The 22736-nt window shown below is 45.7% G+C and overlaps 1 protein-coding gene across 3 annotated transcripts in view; it reads right to left on the reverse strand.

Moving 5' to 3' along the window:
• Positions 1-22736, reverse strand: part of prdm1a (PR domain containing 1a, with ZNF domain) — a 103824-nt gene that overhangs the window by 41895 nt on the left and 39193 nt on the right. The window contains exons 3-5 of one of the 3 annotated variants that reach the window (XM_086217651.1): positions 11390-11506; positions 4345-4445; positions 3535-3671 (exon numbers count right to left, since the gene is read on the reverse strand). In XM_086217651.1, coding sequence (XP_086073777.1) covers positions 3535-3552 — 18 coding nt within the window. In that variant the 5' untranslated portion in view covers positions 3553-3671; positions 4345-4445; positions 11390-11506. The remainder of the gene's footprint in view (positions 1-3534; positions 3672-4344; positions 4446-11389; positions 11507-22736) is intronic. The other 2 variants (XM_086217652.1, XM_086217653.1) reach the window with 2 other exon arrangements.

Genomic DNA, 22736 nt, shown 5'->3' on the forward strand with positions numbered 1-22736 from the left:
TCAAGAAGAAAATGACTTGTTCAAGAAGGAGCTGCTGAAGCCAGCAGTTCTGCACGACTGGAGGTGGCCCGTCTGCCTCCTACGACGCCGCATGTTGCAAGAGAGCAATACGCTGAAGCTGGGAAGCAGCTGGTAACTCTGCTTCTGCTGAGTGAGAGTCTGACAACCGCCGAACCATTTCTGATGTTTGAAATTCCGTCATATGGCAGGTCCGGGCAAATGGTGGAGCTGCAATCATTCCTGTTAATACACCTGATCAAGCTGAGGTTTGGTCCGACTGCAAAACAAATAAAAGTAGTGCACCTCAAACTGGGCCAGAACCGGGCTGAAATGGTTCAGCATGCACCGGCATCACAGAGCTGCACAGCAGCCAGTGCCTGACCCCTCTCCTGCTGCCTCTCAGCAGCCTCCACAACGACCCGGTTCAAACAGAACCAGCCAATCTATGCTGGAGTGTGTGTGTATGTGTGTGAGTGTGTGTCTCACAGTGAGAGTGACGAATAGGTGTAAGCCTTTTAATTACACAAGTGACATATGTAGGAATGCAGGGAGTGGTGTGTGTGTGTGTGTGTGTGTGTGTGTGTGTGTGTGTGTGTGTGTGTGTGTGTGTGTGTGTGTGTGTGTGTGTGTGATTTGGCACCGACCCGGCCCTGACCTTGCGCCTCTGTGTATGTATGTATGTATGTATGTATGAATGCTTTTAAACCTCTTTGTCGGTGAGTGTGTGTGTAGCTCAGAGTGTGTGTGTTTGAAATTCAAGGCGTTTCAGTTATCCCAGGCGGCCGTCCGTTAGCTAGTTCACCTGTCGCGCGGCACGAAGCCCAAAGCAAGCACAGTGGCAGCTGACAGGGTCAAAGTGCAGCCCAGAATGTATGTGTGTGTGTGTGTGTGTGTGTGTGTGTGTGTTGGAATATCAGCTATTGTTGTTCTTTCTCCTTCTTTTCCACCCTACCTTGTGTTCAGTAACTCTACTCTTTTAATAGCTGCTCTTTTACCACACACACACACACACACACACACACACACACACACACACACACACACACAGTTATGTTGGCAGTGAAAGCATCGCTGCTGATTTTCAATCCCCTCGCTCTCGTTCTCTCCATCAGCCACAGTCTAGATCAGTTTTCACACAAGTGCCTGTTCTGTGCTTAGCACCAAAACACCTTCACTTACACACACACACACACACACACACACACACACACACACACATGCATGTAGATTCAGATGCATGAATGAACCCAACATGTAGAAAAGTAGATTTGTTTTGTTCGAGTGAACATTAAAGCTGCAGTCTGTTGCAGAACTCAGTTTAACTTCCTTGAATGCTTTTATGATGCTGCTGTGGTGCCACCAGTGAGTTTACAGGACAGTAAATCAAAGTCTTACAGTTTATTAAGTTTATTTATCGGAAATCCACATATTCGGCTTAATGTCCTTACTGGAATTCCCGGTTCTGCACCAAGTGTGGTTTCATTAAATGTTAGAACAAGTTCTTACGAGGGTACTGTAGAACTGTATGAGCTCACTTACACCACACTGGTTCTTTTACACAGCAGAACATCTGCCAGTTCAGCCTGGTACCAGCAAACGTTCCCCATAAGAACCAGACGCTGATGCCTTCAGGTAAACCCCACTACATCTCTGTAAGCAGCCCTGATTGTCTTGCTAGTTTGGATTCCAGCTCTGGAAGTCTGACAGATACCAGACGGAGCAATGGCCCTGATTAGCTTCCTGTCAGCAGAGACGCTAGTGTGAGGGTCACTAATGCTGCAAGTTTCTATTATTTTATTAAAGTGCAAATTATTTTATCCACTCAGTTCCTCGTCTTTATAAAAGAAGGAAAATACTCGGTAACTCCCGGTTCTCTCAGCGACTCATCAGAGCTGGTTGATACTCGTGTGTACTGCAGGATCCCTGTATCCCCCGAGAGGAAACCTGTTCCAGAGGTGGAAAGAAGCCAGTAGTTTGTGTAGTTTTTAGATCAATCAGCCCAATCATGTTGCTGGTGGAGTAGTAATGCAATTCCTTTAAAACTAGGGCACATGCACACGCACACGCACACACACACCGACAGAGGAAGACAAAGGGCCGGCAGTGTGCGACCCCTGACTCGCTATTCCTGTCCTGTTGCAGGGGTCAAAGGTGACAGCGGTCCTCATGCTGCTTTTATAGGCAGTAAAATACGGCAACTGAATACACAAGTCAAGGTGAAGGGAGGCAGCTCGGGTACTGCGGGGGGGGGGGGGTGGTATTATTGAAGTACTTTTAAAAGGCTGAACTAAAAACCCTCAGGTGAAGGTTGTTATCTTGAAGTTTCGTTCCTGAAACAACCCAACACTCAATTCTACGTTTCAGCTTTGATATTCTACATTTACTACTATTTGTCAGCAATGTGTTTAATGTCTCAATGATTTAAAAAAGATACTTGAGGCTTAAAACAAATTTAATATGTAAAAATAAAAAAAAGGTTTAAGACTCAAGGAGGCGAAAAAAGAAAGACTGATCCTCCTTTGTTATTTGAAAAAAAGTTGAGATCTATGTAAAAATAATATCTATGTGTAAACCATGACAACAGAGTGGAAACAAACTGGAGAGAGAACGAGAGAAAGAGGGAGAGAAAATTCTTGTCTTTTCTTTTAAGTGTGAAAGGAGGAACACACACACACACACACACACACACACACACACAGACTCTTTTTACAGACACACAAAAGCAGCTCATCCTCGCCACGCTCCTGGAGATCGATTCTCAGGACAGCTGCTGCTCAGACAGGTGTGTGTGAGTGTGTGTTCATTTGTACGATGTGTGCGTGTGTATATGTATGTGTATGGTGTGTATGCCTATCAATCTGTGTGTTTGTGTGTGCCTGATCCAACATTCTACTGCGTTAGGAATGCAGAGATCTGAGCAGGCCGACACGGCAACTGACAAAACCATGTATGTGTCAGCAAAAACTCTGTGTGTGTGTGTGTGTGTGTGTGTGTGTGTGCGCGCGCGTGTATGTGTAAATCCATCATGTTATCAAGATGCAGCTATTCTTTGCACACACTTCCTGGTAAGAGATAGTGTTTAGCAGCAGGGATAATGTGTGTGTCATTTGTACTGGGGCTGTCACTTACAGAAGGTCAAACACACACACACACACAAACACACACACACACACGCACACACACACACACACACACACTCTGCTGTTGAACTGACAACCTGTAGCATATAACTGGATGACAGATGAATGTGTGTGTCAGTTACGGGGTCTGATTGGGGCTCTGATCACTCCACGAACTCAGCTGAGCCCTGCCAGTAAATTACACACACACACACGCACACACACGGTGTCCCTCAATCTCCAGCACACACTGATTAGTCTCATCCGACAATTGCTAATGAAGTCTAATTAGGTGTGTGTGTGTGGTGTATTTAGTGGTCAGTGCCCCACATCGCTCCCTTGGGAAATCTGTTGCCCCTCACTCTCTTTCTCTCTCTCTCTCTCTCTCGATTCCTCGCTCGCTCACAGCTCTCACCTCGTGTCTTCTTTTCATTCTGGACTTTCTCTCACTCTCCCTCCTCTCTTCCTTGACCTTATCTTTCTGCGCTTCACTTTCTTTCACTCCTTGTTGCAACACTCATCACCCTCATTGTAGGCTGAGAACAGGGACATCTATCAAAGGAGATGAAGTGACAGAAACGAAAGAGATGAAGAAAACAGGGGTGACGTCAGAGAAATTAGACACTTCTGCCCAAATGTTCTGCTGTTCCGGTGTTCTGCTGCTGGACCGGAGGCAGAACCCTCTATTGTTTGTCTCGCGTACTTTCAGATAACTGGTGAGATGCAACAGTGGCGCACTACTGAGCCTCGAATAGGCTGTGACAACAGGGTTGCATGGCAAAGGGCAGAGAGGGTGACAGAGTCTCTCTTCTGTTGTTTTGCTTCGGCCTGCAAGACTGCAAATTACTGCGATCCCCAAGGTTTTGTGTTCCCATCAGTTCTAATCAGAGCAGATAAATACCCGCGTCTACTGCAGGGTCATGTGACACGGGACTGAATACTGATTAAAGGTGTTGTAAAAGGGTGTTTCAGCCAGTGGGACTGGGGTGTGAGTCGCTTTGGATGCTCGACTGCCATCAGCGTGTGAACGTGAGTGCAAACGTGGCACAGCTTTGTCAAGAGCTTTGGATAAAAGCGTACTGCGCTCACAATGCAGGCAGTCTATTTACCAGGGAGGAGGGATACGATGAAGATGTGCAGGAGGGTGTGAGTGTGTGTGTGATAGAGAGAGAGAGGGAAAGAGAGAGAGAGGGAAAGAGAGAGAGAGAGATTGTTGCTGCTTAACCTTGGTGGGTTTCATTAGTGGCCCAAGGCCAGCAGGCTGAGGATGAATTAGGAGGCTGGGGGCCACAAATTTACCCTGGACAAGGCCTTCTCTGATTAAACCTGCCGGACACACACACACACACACACACACACACACACACACACACACACACACACACACAAAATACATTTTCAAGCCCCTTACCATAACCCTAAATTTCACCTTCCTTACTTTAAAGCGACCCACATCTTAACCCTCAGGCTGCCCCTCCAGGTGTCTCAGGTTGCGTCTCTGTCTCTGTGTTGTTGGACAACTGGTCCTCACAAAGGTGGTTCCAGCACAGCAGAAGAGGTTTCAAAAGAGGCTGCACGCCTGACTTTAAAATGATCGTATGTAACCCCACCCCCTCGACCGTGTTGGACTCCAACATTGACATAAGGTGTAATCTGCGAGGAGTTCATCATCTTAATACCTCAAACCCTGACAATCCCTTACATATGGGGCCACACGTGTGCCTCAATGTGAGTGTCTGCCGCTCTTGAGTCACCATACATGAACCAGTCCTGGGGGACAATCTAAGGTCATGGAGGGTTCATTAAGTTCGTCCCCTGATCCCCCGCACGTCCTCGGAGACCCTTGAAAGAGACCATGGAGAGAGAGAAGAGATAATCCCGCTTTTCTGTATCAATATTCTGTTTCTGTTCAAAATGTTTGTTCACGATGTTCTATCAGCAGCACTGACATCTGGTTCACCAGGCAAACATCAAATATTGTTTGTCCCTCTTCAATACAAAAATAAATCAACACATTTCACATTATGCGAACAAAAGATTTCTTTGTTTGGGTGTTTTTGTGTCACAAATATTTTAATGTAATAAAATCCCTGTTAGCGAACACTTAAAGCCATGAAAATCCCTTCAGCTGACAGATGTGGCATAGCAGCCTGCTGATTCAACAGCGGGATTATTGGACCAGTCAAAATAATGTGTTGCAATATTTGTCTAAAAATCTGGAGAGCTTGGTGAAGCAGAGAGCACCAACATGCCAGCAGTCACAATTGGATAGAAGCTGTGAGGCCTTGATGCCAGAATAATGAGGGACTTGTTTGACCCTTTGAAAAGAACGTTTTTTTTCCTTCTTATTGAAATCAAGGGTGATTTGGAAGCTTGAACAGCTTCTTCTATCTCACACTCAGGAAGTGACATCACCGGTGACATGTGTGGCAGATTTGTCCAGCGTTGATTTGCTGTGTTTAATCAGAGACTCCTGTTGTAACTCTGAGCTCACAAGGCCACTAACGGTGCCATTCACATCTGAATTTGAAAAGGAAGTTATACAATGGAACGAAACATGATGCGGTTTTTACTTCCCTGCCCACCGGGGGTAAGAGGCCAGCAGGTTCACTGCCGCCTCACCCCAGTATGGATCACACCACCGACCATTATCTGCTTAACCTGGAAGATCTCAAGGAATCGAATGTTGAGTTGCCTCCACAAGTGTGTGTGTGTGTCAGTGTGTGTGTATGTGTGTGTTTGGATGGCGAGTGTGTCCTCCATGTCAAGGTGCTGATCGTTGTCTTAACCTTGCTGGATTTAGTCTCTGGGTCAGGTATTACCAGGTTTATATCACCCTTAAAGGTTGAGAGGACTGACCTCCGTCACCCTGCAAACTCTCCAAAGAACCTACTGACCCCTCCTCAGCTAGATTACACGGGGTGGGTGGAGAGGGGGGGGGGGGTGTCAGGATGACCACAGATGCAGACCTTCGACCCGTTCTATAACTTTAACTCAGAAGTGGCTGAATTAAATTAGTAGTTTTTTAACGCCCACTGAGTGCTGAGTTGCAGGAGCGTCATGAAACAAAACTGTGAGGGGAGAAACGGTGAGACGATTCCTTTCACTGCTCATCAACCAGAGGGGTTCACTGTTAGATGGACAGTAGAACCGTGAAGAATTCATTCAGGTGCAATGCTGAACCCTCTTCCTATCATTTATGGTCCGAACAGGCAGCCGGGACGAGAGGTTCAAGCATGAATGAATGGACAGATGGACAGATGGGGTAGGAGGGGGGTGCTATGTTAGACGGAACAGCACTTTTGCACTATTTTGAGGCTCTAGAAGAGCACAAATGTGGGAATCAGCTCGCTAACTCAGAGGTTGTTTCACAGGAGAGAACTCTACCTCCGCAGCATCACTCAGTCCAAATTCAAAATTTCTGCCGATATTTCATCAAGTTTCACTGAACTCAACCTGGACATTTTTTCATCACCCTTCCCAAAAACTAGCTGCGCTCCTGCAAGGCTGAAGCAGATGTGTTTTCATGATGGTCAACAACATCAGCCAAGGTGTTTTGGCTGAGCGTGGGAGCTTGTTCAGGGACGTGGGTGATAGTTCTCCACCACTCAGAGTAGATGTGGTCCGTGTGCCGTTGCATTAAAGAAGAGCACAAGAGAAAAGAAGCCGATTCGTCTCACACTTTCCCCTCTGTGTCCCCCTCCGTTCGTTTTCAGCCTCTCTCTCTCTCTCCCACACACAGTGAACCACACACTGTACAGGTCGGGTGCGTTTGATTTATCCTGCTGTGTTTCCTCCATGGCTCATTTCCATAAATCACATGTCAGTGTGTTTGTAGCCAGAGGGACATTAACAAGAGGCTGCAGTCCAAACACAGCGCACATAAAAACCTTGAAAACACTCGACACACAGCGACGAGCGGCTCGACGGACACATCCATCAACAGATAGAGGAGGTCGGAAAATTTCTTATGGAGACAGCGAGGAAATGTTTTGTCATCTGAAGAGCGCTGTTGAAAGAGCATGTTTGAAGTGCGCCCTCCACTTTCTCAAGTCGGACCACATGCCGAGCTGGGGGGGTGGGTGAGGTCAGCTCTGCCTGTGTTTGCTTCCAGTGTTTTGTACACACACACTGCTCACTAGTCCTCTGGGGTAAAAGTTCATATCTCGCCATGGTGAGGGCACGGGCGGCGGCTGTCATTTCCATGGAAACAGCCACTTAGGCAATCCTTCCTGTGTTGTTGTCCTGAAGGCGAAGTGGATGTTTGTGTGCGTGTTTTTTCCCACGGTGCTGCAATTGAAGCAGATACTCAGATAACTACTGTCCTCACCCGCCCCCACTCCTGTTTACTAAGCACTTCCTCTCTGGCCTCAGGGGTCAGAGGTCACACAGTAAACTGCAGTCTGGCCTTGAGATTGACCCTCTGTAGAACATCTTTCTCCGGTTCTGCTTCAGTCCTGCAGTAAATCAAGCTTTTAGTCCGTTTAGCTGCGTGGTTCCCAAATGCTGTTGCTGCACAGCAACTTTCTATTCTTTGAGGTCTGCAGGAAATAAGCAGATTCTTTGTGCAACATAAATGCATATTTTTCCTATTTTTCTCTCATGTGCAACATCTGGTGAGCTTGCAGCTTTATCTTGAGATCCTTCAGAGGTTTGGACCGCAGTTCTGAAGCAGAAATATGGCCACCAAGTTATCTCATCTGTTAGAAATTTCTCTAGTTTGAGTCAGGATGTCATCAAACTTTCATTTATCATCACTTGAAACTGTTTGATTTTTTCTCCATGATGATATGTGAATGGACAGCAGAGAGTTCTAGCGCGTTATAGAGAAGGAACCAAAATCAGGTTTCCAGGTTTAAATGGAGCACAAAATTGTACCTGAATTTTAGGAAAACTGGACAAAGAAAATTAAGACTGATGTGGTTTTCCATGCATGTATTACTGATTAACTGGTGCTAGCAGTCCATCAACAGAGCCAGCAGATCTGGCTGTCGACATCACAGGTGATCTGAAGTTGGAACTGTTCTGTGTCCACCGATTTTTACGTTTAGGGGGTGAATTAATAAATGGGTAACACTGCTGCTGCACCCACGAAACATGCAGATAGCACAGGTGCAGGACCGCAGCCTGAACTGCACTGCCAAGTCAACACCGGGACGATTTACCTACACTGAGATGAAGGTGTTTCACAGCTTGACTCGTGTCCACGCAAATGAGCTTCATTGCAAATAAAAGTCCAATTCACATGCAGCAGCACCAACAGCCACATGCAGTTAGAATATGAGACTTGGTGTTTACCATAGCGGGCGTCCTCCAGAGGTTGGGCGGACGAGGCATCAGCTGATCTCGTGGCCCAGCGAAATATATTTTTAGTCCACTTTGCAGTCAAATGCCCTCAGCTGCCAGGCGTGGTTGGTGTGTGTGCGTGCGGTTATCTCATTATATCAACGGAGAGCAGGACCTCAAGACAAGGCAGATAGTGGGTGCGAGTGAATTTGCCCCTCAGAAATTCAGGTTAAATGCTGCTGCAGGATCTCTGAGGCTGATTCATGTAAACATGTAAACCCCCCCCCCCCCCAACTGCATAATCAAGGTTTGTTAGTCCGACTACGAAATGATCAACTTCATATGATTTCAGTCGGACAAACACGCTTACAAAGTCCAGATTGAGTCAGACAAACATAATAACGTCAAGTAAATGTACTGAATGACAGAGTGCTGAAGAAGGACGACGGAGAGATGCCAATGGAACAAAGGAAGAACTGAGCTGCTAAAGAAAAAGCAATAAAGATGAGATGAGACTGATACAGACGAGGAGAAAGAGAGGATGCCATGAGGAGAGTAATGGAGGGATAAACGAGGGAGAGTTTGTACTCTGTAAATACCAGACTTCCTTATAAACTGTCTGGTTCATATAAACAGCAATTTTCTCACAGTGGAAACAGAATAAGAATCACATGTAGCCTCAAAGGAAATATTTAGCTTGATACTGTATGATGCTATTTATACTGTCCTCCATTGAAGCCACTACATGGGAAATACTGGCAAGAGCTCATCAAAACTCTACAAACTCCAGCACGATGAGTACGTAACAATAATAATAATGACAATAATAATAATGACAATGACGATGATGATGATGGTGGTGGTGGTGGTGATGGAGTTGTTCTTAGTGTTTGCTGAAGGAAAATGTGAGTTTTTCCAGCGGAGCCGCTCCCTGTGGAGGTTTTCTCTCACAGATACAGCAGGAGCATAAAGAAGGTAAAGAACAACCTCTTCCTTTGTTAGCATTTGCAAAGGGGAACAGCGTGTGAGGGAGGAACCTGGCATTTCTGTTTGCTCCCTGAACACTTGACAGCGCTGCAAAGATGTAATTTCTACACACTACTTTTTATTCAAAGAGATGCGAGACACTCTTAGTATTTTTACCAGGCAGCAGTTTTTCTGCTTTTACTTGATCTCTGCAAAGACCTGAGGGCGACTGGACGTGCTGGAAAGTCTTAAATATCACGCAGGTGAGTTCAACATCTGATTCAAGAGCTAGAGGACGACTCAGTGAGCCACTCCTGCTGTAGATCAGCCTCTGTTGGGGAAGCTGCTCTCTTGAACCGTCGCCACAGTTTACCACCTCACTTTCTCATAGAATTTCTGCGCTTTACAGTCACGTCACACCTCCAAACACTGCAATCACCTCTAAAATATACAAAATCAGGAGGGGAAGGGCCTACACGAGAGAGGAAGACGGTGGTGAGAAAGGAATGTCGTGAAACCCCACAAAGAAAAAGATTTTTGAGTTTGCTGCTCCCAAACTGGGCTTCAGGGGCTTCAGCTGTCATGGCTGCATCAGAGAAGGCGGTTGGAATCAAACAAAATCCTCTTTCACACAAATATTTGTGTAGCTGTGACCCGGCACATCCTAAACTCAATGTTCCTGAAGCCGCCATATTCCAGGAGCTCCTGTGTATTTCCTCATGGCTTCAGGGTTTTGTACTCTGACTGCGGGGATTTGCTCTCATTGGTGGTTTCACCAACATGTTGCACATTCTTGAATTTCCACATTAGAAAAGTTTGATGGCAACACCAACATTTGAGACAAGAATTTTTTTTGCCAAATGTGAAAATGCAACAAGAAAAAATAGTCATTTGAGCTCTGAACCAGTGAATAAGAAAGTCACATGACTGATCAGGTGTTTCTGCTGCCACCATCTTCATTGTGACTTCATCCATCTCTAGTTGACAGCTGTAGGGCGCCAAGATGGCGGTTTGTTTCCACGGTTGCCTGTACTGCCATTTTCTGATGAAAACATGCATTTCTTAGTTAGTAAACTGACTAAAAACAGGTTGATGGACATGTGACTATGTGTTTGAATTCATTTAGACTCCAGTTAACCAGAGCAACGACTCATGACATCATCACGTTCTTCCTAACAGAACCTAGAGAACCATTTGTATATGGACTTCACAAGAGTTTCTATTGGGGCTGGTTTACATTCATTAGACTCAAAGAAACGTAATCCAGGGCAGAAGTAGACTGAGGACTGTTGAGGCCACGCCTACTCAAACACACACGTCTGGATTAGACCAGGACAAACTTGGAATGTGGAGCAAAAAAATCTGCAGGACTTCCCAGTTGAAAGGGTACAGAAAGAGAGGGAGGAGGAGGAGGAGACATTTGAGAGACAGAAACAGAGCAAAAACAAAGAGGGAGAGAGCGAGTCAGTCCAGGTGATAGTTACCTGGACATCAACCCTGTCATTAATAACCTGACAGCAATGTTTCCCGCCAGTGACATTTCCCCGGGGACTGTCTCCTGCTGCGGCCTGATGGAGCCACAGCGCCACGCCCAGCTTCGGCCCCACTCTTTGATCTCTGACGTCTTGGTCCTCTTAAATTGACGGTGTGCTTGCAACAGGGGAAAACCCCCATTTCCAAGACTGAGTCACCTGAACAGGTAGACATCCGTCCTGTGAGACATCGGGCTCACGAGTACATGAGTCAATAAACGCTTATGTGTTCACCAGGACGGTGTTCCTAAATTAGCCTCAGTGGAGATTACACTGAAAATGTGACCTGATGGTCTTCAAGCAGGAGCAACGTGCTCCTGCCAGATTGCAGACATGGAAGTTACGGAAGTGGAGAGCTGGGGGGATGCTTGCACACTGACGAGCATAAATAGCATGAACTTTCTTCTTCGTGGCTGTATTGATCCCACTCGACCTTGCAGCGCTTTCTCACAGATTCTAAAATCACGACAAGAAACGTTCATTCACCTGATAGCAGCAGTTTCCCCTCTGCCCGGGTTCCCCCAGGAACAATTCATGGAGCCTGGCATCTTCCCCTCCAGGGTCCCAGGACAAGCTGCTGCCTCATCCATCCATCACCGACAACTGAGAAAAGAGAGGCAGAAAGAGGCGTGAAACTACCTTTAAAAAGAGGAGAGGGTAACACCGATTATTCACGGGTTGCTTTTAAGATCAAATCAGAGCGTTTGTGGATTCCTGCTCATGTGCCTCAAAAAAGGAGACCTGGATTGTACCAGAAGATGACCTGGAGGGTTCAGCTGTTGTTAGCTGTCTGCCTTGGTTAGCTTCATGCTAAATATACGTAGCTGGAGAGAGGTTAAATACACTCAGGGTGAAGTTTTGCGTTCATGATTTTTTTTGTTTTGCGTTTGTCTGCAGTTGCGCTGATGACATCACAGGCTCATGGGTTTACTCTCCACCCATCCCTCTCTCCTTTGTCACTCTCTTGCAACTGTGAAATTTCTTCTTTTTGAACAAGCAGGAATGTGAGACATGCAGACAGATAGACAGGCAGAAGGGTGACACCTCCTACCGGCCTTTCTGCCTTGGAGGGGGAAGTTACCCTCACAGACTCAGGGTCCTCCTCCCCTCCATATTGCCGCCGTGCCTCTGGCGAGCTGTAAACCAGCAGGTTTGTAGGCCTTTGGGAGTGTGGATGATCCAAACTATTGACCGGTGCAGTGTAGTTCTGCTACGGGTAAATTAGCAGGATAGCCCCTCCCTGGGAGCGACATATGTTTTACTGTCTGTCAGAGGCTTTCCCCCCTGCACACACACACACACACACACACACACACACACACACACGCACACACTGGGCCTCCTGCCAACACCTCCTCAGGTCAAACAAATCCCTTTCAAATCTGGGCCTGCAGCCACCACACAGGGGGTAAGGTGGGGTGACCGTGAGTGTAGCACTGTGTGTGTGTGTGTGTGTGTGTGTGTGTGTGTGTGTGTGCTTACATGAGCTCGTATGTGTGCATGAATTCCTACGATTCAGAAGAATCTATTGTATCACGTCCCACACTGACTCCGCGGTTTGTAACAATAACAAACTAGAAGTCTGATCCTCAGTTCAGAGTTTTCCTCTGAGGTCATTTAAAGTCAGTTGGTTCTGGTCGTATGATGTCATAGTAACGCTTCCTTACCCCTCATGCATGCACCAACACACAAGCTGTCCACGCGTCTGTTTGAGAAGAGTCAAGAGTCTTCATTGTCATTAAGAGAACATATAAATAACACAGACATTTAAATAAAACACTTTTAAAAAAATAAACCCTTACGTACACATAAAAATACGTACAGCTGATGTAAGAAAATGTAAAATAAAGCGCAGCTTAGTGAAGTCCCAGTCCATGAGATGTTGTGAGTGAGGGACTGTCTTACTGCGTTACTACATTACATGCACCTACAACTGCATGCCGCCCAACAGAACCACAGTTCCTGATGCGTTTCCTCACCGTCTCCTACAAGTTTGTCTCTATGTTCGACTTTTTGCAGTTAACACACGTTTCTTCCAACATTTACTGGCTCCAACTCTGAGACGCTGTGCTTTGCTGTGCTGCTAAGGTTCTCAGCAGGAACCGGAGTGTGACGACATCCCCTTCCCCTCTCTCCCCTCCCGGCCGTCTCACAGCATGGTGACACACCAGGGGTGAACACACGTGACCACGCATGGTGTTCGGGGGTTAAGCCCACCCAGTGGCGTGTGCCCATGTGCGAGCCAATGAAGGGATTGAATCGTGTGTTTGACTCAGCTGTACATCTCATTTGTCTGGTCTGTATGTGGTCATGGAACGGTTCAGCTCACAAGTGATAAATACAAATGTTTGGCACCAGTTCACAAAACCTGAATCAGTTCAGTGGGGAAAAAAGGCTGCAGGGACGTGAAAATGGTTTCACTGCCTGCTCGCTGACCCAGACAGATTCGCCACATGTCGGGGATGGTTTAAATAAAAGGGTTGCTATGTGACGACCTGGGATGAGAACGGACTGAAAACAACAGGAGTTCAGTTGTTTTGTTATGTTTTCCTCCTTCAAGTGACGTCCTTCACACCCGAGCTACACCTGCATTTCTCCACAATGACCTGTCCTGTCACACATGTAGAGACTGACCCAGCAGAACTGGATGCATTTGCTGTGTTTGGACCTCAAGATTTTATAGAACAGTTCCCACCAGAAACAGTATTTCAAGAAAGATGGCCGCCCAGCACAAGTCAACTAAGACAGATCCAGTGAAACGTCCGTTGTTTCAAGTCAAATACATTTAATTCACAAACTAAACAAGGAGGGAAACTCCCGTCCTCATTTTCACTGTCATGTTGTTTTGGAGGAGCCACTTCCATCGCCATGAGAGATTTGGTACAAAGGATTTTGGGTGGAGTTTCTGTACGTTCAGCTCCTCCACTGTATTGACGGCTTGGGGCTGCACCCGGGGGATTTCGGGCTGGGTGGAGGATTTGGGTTGCCTTTCTTGTGAGTTCTTTTATCAAAACATGAAGATGTTGTTTGACCAAGATTACAGCGAGTGTGTTGTGGGGGGGGGGGGGGGGGGGGGTCCTGGACCCTCCACCAAAATCAGCTCTATGTAGCTCAGTTTTAGCTGAGCGGCATGCTGGTCAATTTTATGAAATGTGAAAACTGACAACGTTATTGTATGGGAACCAGATTTTTCCACACCTGCAAGGCTGTACAAACAGAACGTTCTATCTCCCTGGAAACCTCGGTGCTGGAATGAACATCAGAGGTCTGAATGATGTTTATCAAGCTTTCGACAGAGAGAGTCACCTTTATTTTGGCGAGTCCAACTCTCTGTGGTCATAATCCTCTGAGCCCAGTTCACTGTCTCAGACACTGGTATTAGACCAGTGGATTACTGGTGAAGAATTAGCTTGATGAGTTTTCTCAGCATCCTACACAACGCCCTCCAAAACTCCCCCAATGTGTAATCTGCTCACAGTCTGCAGACAGGCTCTCACTGTCTGAGACACACACACACACACACACACACACACACACACACACACACACACACACACACACACACACACACACACACACACACAGAGTTTCCTGATGGACTGATAACAATTTCAGATTTGTACTGATATTAACAATCAATGATAGTGATGGATTCCAAAAAAAACTCATGGAATGAGTGTTTTAGATTCTGCAATACTGCAGTCAGAAGGATACTTGATCCAAATACCGTATTTTGCTTTTCAACAACTCACAAAGAGCAAAGAGCCAGCCACGTGCATTTGAAGGGATGTCAGGGACTGACAACACCAACAACAACAACAACAAAATCAGTTTACAACTGTACGGGTCATCATTTGGTTTAAGCCACGTCTTCTTTATCCACAAACGTGAGCTAAAATAAACTATAACACAAGCTGATAAAAGTGCGTAGGTGTTTGTTTCAGCCTTGCAGTGAACGCAAGTAATCGAACATCCATTAGCTGATACTTGATGCATGAGGTGCGCGTGTCACATATGTACACATGTAAACACCAGACTGCAGTAGGTCACAGCCCCTGTGAACCAGCACTGTCCACCAACTGTCAATTAGCATAGCACAACTTGTATGAGCATCAGGGCAACACAAGGACACCCAGCATCAGTTCTTGGAGAGTTTGAACACCCCCGACAGCATCCGCTGCAGCTAAATGCTCTATTAAAGCACTTACGTATACATTAGCAAGTGCTAATTGACTCAGTAAATGTTAGCTCACCGTTAGCTAGTTGCCACGCCATTTCTTCAGGTTCATCAGCAAACAAACACTCCATTAGAATGTTAGACCCCTGCTATCTGATCAACGCAGAAGGCCTTGGGTTATCTCACACACACACAGACACACACAGACACACACACGTCTAGCAAATATAGTTCTGCTTTAAGTTTCATTACAAAACCACAGACTGTCTTTATTTCTTCAAAAGTGCAACAAATGACAATTTGACCTTTACTAGAGTTCACAATAGGATCGCATCCTGGAAAAGAAGCACAGCATCATCAAGTTTCATTGCGTCCCCTCAGACACAAACATACACTGTACATGTGCAACCACCAAGCAAATGAAACAATCATTTGGTGATGGTTCCTGCACATTGGTGTGAACCTGCCACAGACAGAGAAAGGATAAGATGTTGCCGCGGTTAAACATCAGGAAGCAGAGTTCTTGTTAAAGAGTTGTAAATGAAGTGCTAATGGCTTCTCCTCCACTGACTTTGAGCTTGTATCAATAAAAGACAGTTGAGTGCATGCTAACATCAGCCCATCCACGCCTTTGTTCTTTAGCTCATTAATGCTAATACCAGCTGTGTGGGGACAGCGGCTATGTAAACAAACAGTGGAGGGGAGCGGATTGCTTTAACCTGCCTTGTGTCCTGCTTTGCATGTGTGTGTGTGTGTGTGTGTGTGTGATACAGAGCTCTGGGTAATGAAGATATCACCTCCCTTCTCAGCACACATCACTGTTGTGGTTACAGCAATCAACTTCTCAAAAATGCTGATTATAATATATATTAGACAAACACACACACGTTTGCAGGGCTCCAGAACATCCTAACACAATTATCGTGAAGTGAATAAGTGAAAGGAAACTGTCACAGAAATTTAAACTCTGTTGTATTTTTTTAAACTTTAGTTTTGACGTCTGTAGTCGTTATTCTCATAAAGACAAAACTACCATTCAAATTATTCAGATGTTCTGTGTGCTCCCTTGAAGTAATTAGCCAATAAAATACCAACCTGAAGGATGAAACCATTCTAGAGAGAATTAGTCATTTCCATTCAAATGAGATTAAATGAACTGTTATGGAAATGATCCCCCTGCATTCCCTTGACTTTGATGATGCAAGCAGCGCTCCTCTAACTGCCACTTCCCTGCATCTTTGTATAAACTGGTTTTCTCCAGGTCATCATCAGAATAACTGCTCTCTTGTTACATCAAATTAACAACCTTGGAGCCATAAGTGATGCAAATGAAAATGTTTTTTAGAGAAGAAGGATTTGCATAAAGAACATGGCTGTGGGTCATCACACCGTTGGGAGATCAGTCACCAGTTTTTCTGGGAATTTTGCACAAAATATCCTCATTTTAAGGGAGTTTGGACATTAACTTGTGAATACATTTGTGAAGTCATTGTGTTCATTTCTCTTGATTCTCGAGGCATCCACAGAGAAACGCCGTTAACGGTAAAACAAATTCTAAAGTCTGATAACCCATGCCATCACGTGGTAAAACATAATCTGCAGTAACATGGATGCCAAGCATGTTGCCAGTGTGATGAAGTATCCTGATACGGGTAATATCTGAACGTTACTGCACCAAAGATGATCAGCAAAGCATTAAAATGAAAAATAAACATACATTTGTTGAACTGGGAAGTTCCCTGTCGTCTGGAACGCAGCATGAGGTGTAACACAGGCGCCCCAGTCACAAGTGTTGCTGGACATTCCTTGGAATTACCCAGCAAAAATTTCTGTTTATATTTATATATTTACATATCAACACATTGATTTAAGGATATGTGCGTTCATCAGACGGTAAGAGGATAATACTGGCATGCTGAAGGGGCATCTGACTTTCTTTTGCTAAATATATGATAAATGTAAGTCTTTTAATACAGTCAGCCTAGCTGACACAGCTTTTGTAGTCTTATTTAATACACGAAGAAAGTGGTCTGTAGACTTTTTTGGGGGGAAATATACAAATATATGTTTCACAGCAAAACATGCAGTATCAGCTCTAACTCATACATGTCATTTTACAGTGTAAATGTAGGACCAGAGCCAGAGACTGACCTTTGACCCCATCATCAGAGAGTGCAAATCCAGTAATTACGACACTGAAGAGAAAGTACAAACGTGTCAAGCAGATTCAACTTCTGCTCCTTTAGTAGCGTCGGACAGTGAAGAGGTCAAGGGTCAAAGTCGCAGGGCCCTGACAGTACAAGCTAACAAAGCTCTCCCCAGCACCTCTGCTACAATGACGGCCGACCTCTAATGATGATGGACGCTGTTGTTGTGGAGAATCACGCCATTGTTCCAGGTGACATTCCTGCCAGTCATTTGGGGCTGCGTTCGCCAGCCCTCCTCTCTCCATAACAAAGAGCTGGGTCACCTGACGCCCGACTTCACCCGCTTCACTCAGCAGCCTCCCAGCTAAAGTAAACAAACTGTTAATTCAGGATAATTCACCATAACCTATAGCCCCAGCCATATAAATTCCTAACCTGTCTCCCTCCCTCCCTCCTCTCCAGCTATTCATCAGCAGACTCAGTCTTTCCCTTTCTTGTATTGACAGTCCTTTCACACTTTGGGAATTTTGTGATTCACTTTTTTTTTTTTTTTTAAACATTCATCAGCATTCACAAGCAAAGATCAGAAAAGAACAGCTCGTCGGCTTTCTGCTCTGATATTTGGAAGTTTCTCAGGAGTTCCTGAACTTTTACAAGTTTGTAATGCAAACATCGTATTCATGCGTCTGGAGACTTTTAGGAAAGTGTAAAATTGACTTTCCAACATGGTGTTTTAGACGATGCTGACAGTATCTTTGATTCATATTTACTTCCTCTTGAAATTACCAGTGGAAGCGAGTGTGAACTCTGGACCGCGTCCTGGTTCTGCTTGAATATTCATCATTTCACAGCTGCAGGACTCTGATCACAGACGAGAAGTTAAACTTTCTCTCTGGTGTAAATGACACAAAGAAATATTGATTCATTTGGCACAAGAGTCTGTGCTTGGTTGAGGACTAAAAAGCTAACAAATTCCTCGTGTCTATGAAATTAACAGCTTATGTGTTGATCGGCTTGTTGTGGGGCGCCATGGCAACAGTCACAAATCAGATTGTGTATTTGCTTCATGCCGACACATTTCGCCTGCTGATGATCGACTACACACTTTCACAACATTGTTTGTGGCTTCTCCATGAAGAGGTTTGAAGTGGCAGAAAACTCTTCAACTCTAAAATGACAAACATACTCTGGTGTCCCTGAGAGCTGGCTGCACTTTTCTGACATTCATTTCTGTTTCAGGCATTTGAAATCTGGTTTGGTCTCTCTTTTCATCACTTTCACTTGCTTTTCTTCTTCAAGTGCAGTTCTAAGTTTTGGCTCTCAAGCACAAAAGGGGGCTGCACGGTGGTGCAGTGGTCAGCACTGTGGCCTCACAGCAAGAAGGTTCCGGGTTCCAGTCCCGGCTCGGGCGCGGGGTCTTTCTGTGTGGAGTCTCCATGTTCTCCCCGTGCCTGCGTGGGTTCTCTCTGGTACTCCAGCTTCCTCCCACCGTCCAAAGACATGCAATTTGGAGACGAGGCTGATTGGACACTCTAAATTGACCGTAGGTATGAATGTGAGTGTGAATGGTTGTTTGTCTCTCTATGTTGGCCCTGCGATGGACTGGCAACCTGTCCAGGGTGAACCCCGCCTCTCGCCCGTTGACGCTGGGATAGGCTCCACCCCCCGCGACCCTTAATGTAGGAATAAGCAGAAGACAAAGGATGGATGGAAGCACAAAAGGTCTACGTTTAGTGAAAGTGCACGATTGCGGCTATTTGAAGGGGCTCGTAAACGTTTGGTTTCGGCACCTGTCAGCGGCCTCTCGGTCACTTCAAAATCGTAACAATTTTTTTCTATCTTCTGTTGGTTTACAATTACAAAATGGGGAAATACATGATTTATTCCTATAATAAAGACATTATGAAAAAAATACAGGGGTCACCGTGTAAAGAGGAAGAAAGGGAACTCCTCCTCCTTCCTTCCTCCCTCTCATGCCACAGTGAATGGGATCATTCATCCTCTTATCAGGTGAGTCCTCACCCCCTGTGACTCCTCCACCTTCACTGCTCCCTCACTCCTGGCCTTTGTCCTCGCCGACAATGGGGCGATCAGAGGCGAGGGGAGTATAAAGAGGAAAGGGGGCAGTAAAAGAGAGGCAGAAATGTTGTGTTGATCCCGCGTTCTTTACGGAGAGGTGGTTCAGGTAAATAGGGGTCTTTTTCCTCGCGTTGCTTTGTTACTGTGGTGGAAGCACAATGAAGAGGCTTGTGTGTGTGTGTGTGTGTGTGTGTGTGTGTGTGTGTGTGTGTGTGTGTGTGTGAAAGACCCTGATTCCAGCCCCCAAACAACTTTTTCCCATTTCTCATTAAAAGGCCTATAAATCCCCTTAAGACAGCTGAATACTGTTGAATAAGTTTTGATCTCGAAGGCTGCGTGGCTCCTGCACCTCTGACAGCAGGAGGAACGATGATACTAATAATACTAATAATAATGATAAGAATAATAGAAGAGAAACAGCCTCGTTTTGTCGGTGGGTTCAGACGACACACTTATTAAAAGCTTAATAAACATGAAATGACAGATTTATTGTACCTATAAATAATTATGTTTCTACAACGATGGCAGTAGAACCAGTACTTCTAACTGCTCCTCCTCTTACATGTTCACCTGCACGTCATAAATGTCTGGATTTATTCCCAAAAATATATAATGTAGAACTTCCTTAGAGATGAATGTTTTCAGGGCGCCCATGCAGTTAGCAGCGCTCTGTTGTGTTGCCTAACAATATGAGTGGCTGCTGGTTTGATTCCCGTGTTACCTCTAGCTTGGTTACGCATCTGAGTGGGGAGAAGGATAAAGAGGTCGCCTTGGTCTCTGCATTAGCCCCTCCTCTGGTGATTCAGGGAACTGAAGGGAAATGGAGGGAACCGCGTGACCCTCTCATGAGCTACGTCCTCCAAGTGAAACTCCTCGAGAGTGACAACACTCCAGGACAGCGTGGAACAGTGAAGCTACCATTCCTGTAGCTTAAATCATCACGAGAAATCGATAAAAAATGTTGTCTCTAGCAACGTGACTGAAATTAACCAGGGATCCCGTGATCCAGATCTGCTCCACAAATATAAGCCTGAAGCTCTGGCAGGTAAAAGCACCTCCACTTACTCGAGCATCAGAATACCTGAGTGTGACTCTGACTGATGCACTGGCATCCATCCATGATGACATCACACACACGGATCCGAGGGACTAAACAAGCCGAGGGGGACGAAGTTTGCTGCTCAAAACAAGTGAACCTTTATTACTTCGAAACAAAAGCAGTCTGGCTTTTTAAGGAGAGAGAGGGGAAACCTGGAATACTGTGGAGTCCAGGTTGTCTTCAAAGACCCTAACACTCACACACTTGTGCTGCGGTCCAGCCTGAGGTCAGCGTAGTGGTGACCCAGGGAGGCACCAAGTTGTCAGCACCCCAGGGATGAGGCCTGACTGCTGGGGGAGAGAGTCACCTGCACCCCCCCCCCCGGCCCTCCTGCTTTGGATGAGATCAGAGGGCCCAGAGTGGAAGGTGAGGACAGAGGGCTGCATCTCTGCCGTACCACATGTGAACCTCAAACACCAGCCAGAACTTAAACGCAACACTGCACACATTAAAGTTCACATTTAATCAGCAATCGTGACTGAGGCTCAAATGCAGGAGGAAGCTCCTGCTCCCATCACTTCATGGGTTTCCACCTGCGGGCTGATAGAGGACGGCCACACCTTTGTATGTGTTCTGACAGTTGCCATATTGGAGTTTATGGTGCATTTTTTCTTCCTCTCGCTCTAAATATACAATCACAAGAAGTAGCAGTGTTACATCAGAGCAGAAGGGCTGAACTGTGGATGTTGGCAGCACCAAGTAGGTGTTCAGGTGTATCGTCCGATCGTGTCTCGCTCGTATTGATCCAGCCGTAAACTCAACACTCCACAAACAAACAATGCACTTGAGTTTGCAAACAGGTGTTTTGGCTTCAACTAAACACTGTATATACGTAGCAGGCTCTTTCTACATTCTGAAGTCACAAGGTAGGACTGCAGGAGGGAAAAACATCTTTGTGAGTCCTTGAAAGGAAAAACACTGAGTAATGAACTGTTTTTGAGAAGATATCAAACATAAAAGGGAAAATCAGTTGACCTATCAGGCAAATGTTAAGTGTCAAAGGTCAGAGAGAAAGAGAGACAGTATGCGAGTATGAAAGCGAGAGAAAGCGTGTGTGTGTGTGTGTGTGTGTATGTGGGTGCATGTGTGTGTGCGAGTTCTGCGAGTTCTGAAAGGGAAAGGCTCCATTAAAGCTCACCTGTCCTGACCCCTGCAGGTATGTTACCTTCCATTCATTCATTCATTCTTTCGTTCACTTGTCCCTCTCCTTTTCCCTCCATCAGCAGCCCGAGGCAGCACTTTGAACTCACAACTGCACTTTGTGCATGTGTGTGTGTGTGTGTGAGTGAGTGGGAGGAGAGAGTGTGTGTGTGTGTTTAAGAGGAAAAACAGCGCATGTGGGGGACTGAAGGAAAGGGGGATAAAACCTTTTTACTGTCAGTTCTTTTTTTCCACAACTAGACTTGTGTGTATTTGGTTGTACGCACTTGTTTGTGCATTTTTGTGTTAGTGTGTCTGTGTGTGTGAGTATCAGTAAAGAATTAAACTAGTATTATATTTTGCCTAAGGTGTTGGCTGGCCATTGTTCCCAGTTAATTAAGCTGGCATGGATGCAAAGGCCTCTTGGTGAGCTTAGAGTGTGTGTGTGTGTGTGTGTGTGTGTGTGTGTGTGTGTGTGTGTGTGAGAGATGTGAGGATAACATCCCTGCCAGGTATATAGATCTTATCACAGCCTTTGTCCAAGCAGCTAATAGGTATGTGTGTGTGTGTGTGTGTGTGTGTGTGTGTGTGCGTGCGTGGTTGTAAAGACTCTGACTTTGAAAACTTTGCTTCCATCACTGAGATGACATCACAAATACCTGCTGATGTGAGCAGGAGTGCGAGTAGCGTTTCATCTTTCTCATTCTCATTTTTGTTTCTGTGGATGAAACCCCGCGATATTTGGTCCACGCCAGTTGTGTCAGTGGTTCTCAGAGTCACATCTATGACCCCAGGCGGTGCACAGTCCCCCCATGTTTACGCCTCAGGTTGTCCGTCGCTACGGCCATATGAAGTTACGCAACCCGTTTGGAACGGTTTGAAGGAAGTTCTCCACATTTGCCACAAACTTCCACCAGGAATCAATGAAAAACTGACGAGATTTTGTAGGTCAAAGGTTACTGCCAGCTCATATGAACATGATATTTCAGGAACCCCTTGAGGAAATGTCTTCTAATGCAAACATCCACTGGGACTTAAGAGGGACCTCAATTAACTTTAGGAGTAAACGGTCAAAGAAAATGAGAAAATGGAGTCAACAAATTTACAGGAGAAAGCAACACGGAGGCCGGCGACTGTTCTGATGATTACTATTTCTTTTTTCAGTACTATTTCAGTCTGATCTTCAAGCTC

This window comes from Aulostomus chinensis, chromosome 11, assembly GCF_037954235.1.
Source record: "Aulostomus chinensis isolate RoL2024-O1b breed Wild chromosome 11, RoL_Achi_v1.0, whole genome shotgun sequence".
Lineage (NCBI taxonomy): Eukaryota > Metazoa > Chordata > Actinopteri > Syngnathiformes > Aulostomidae > Aulostomus > Aulostomus chinensis.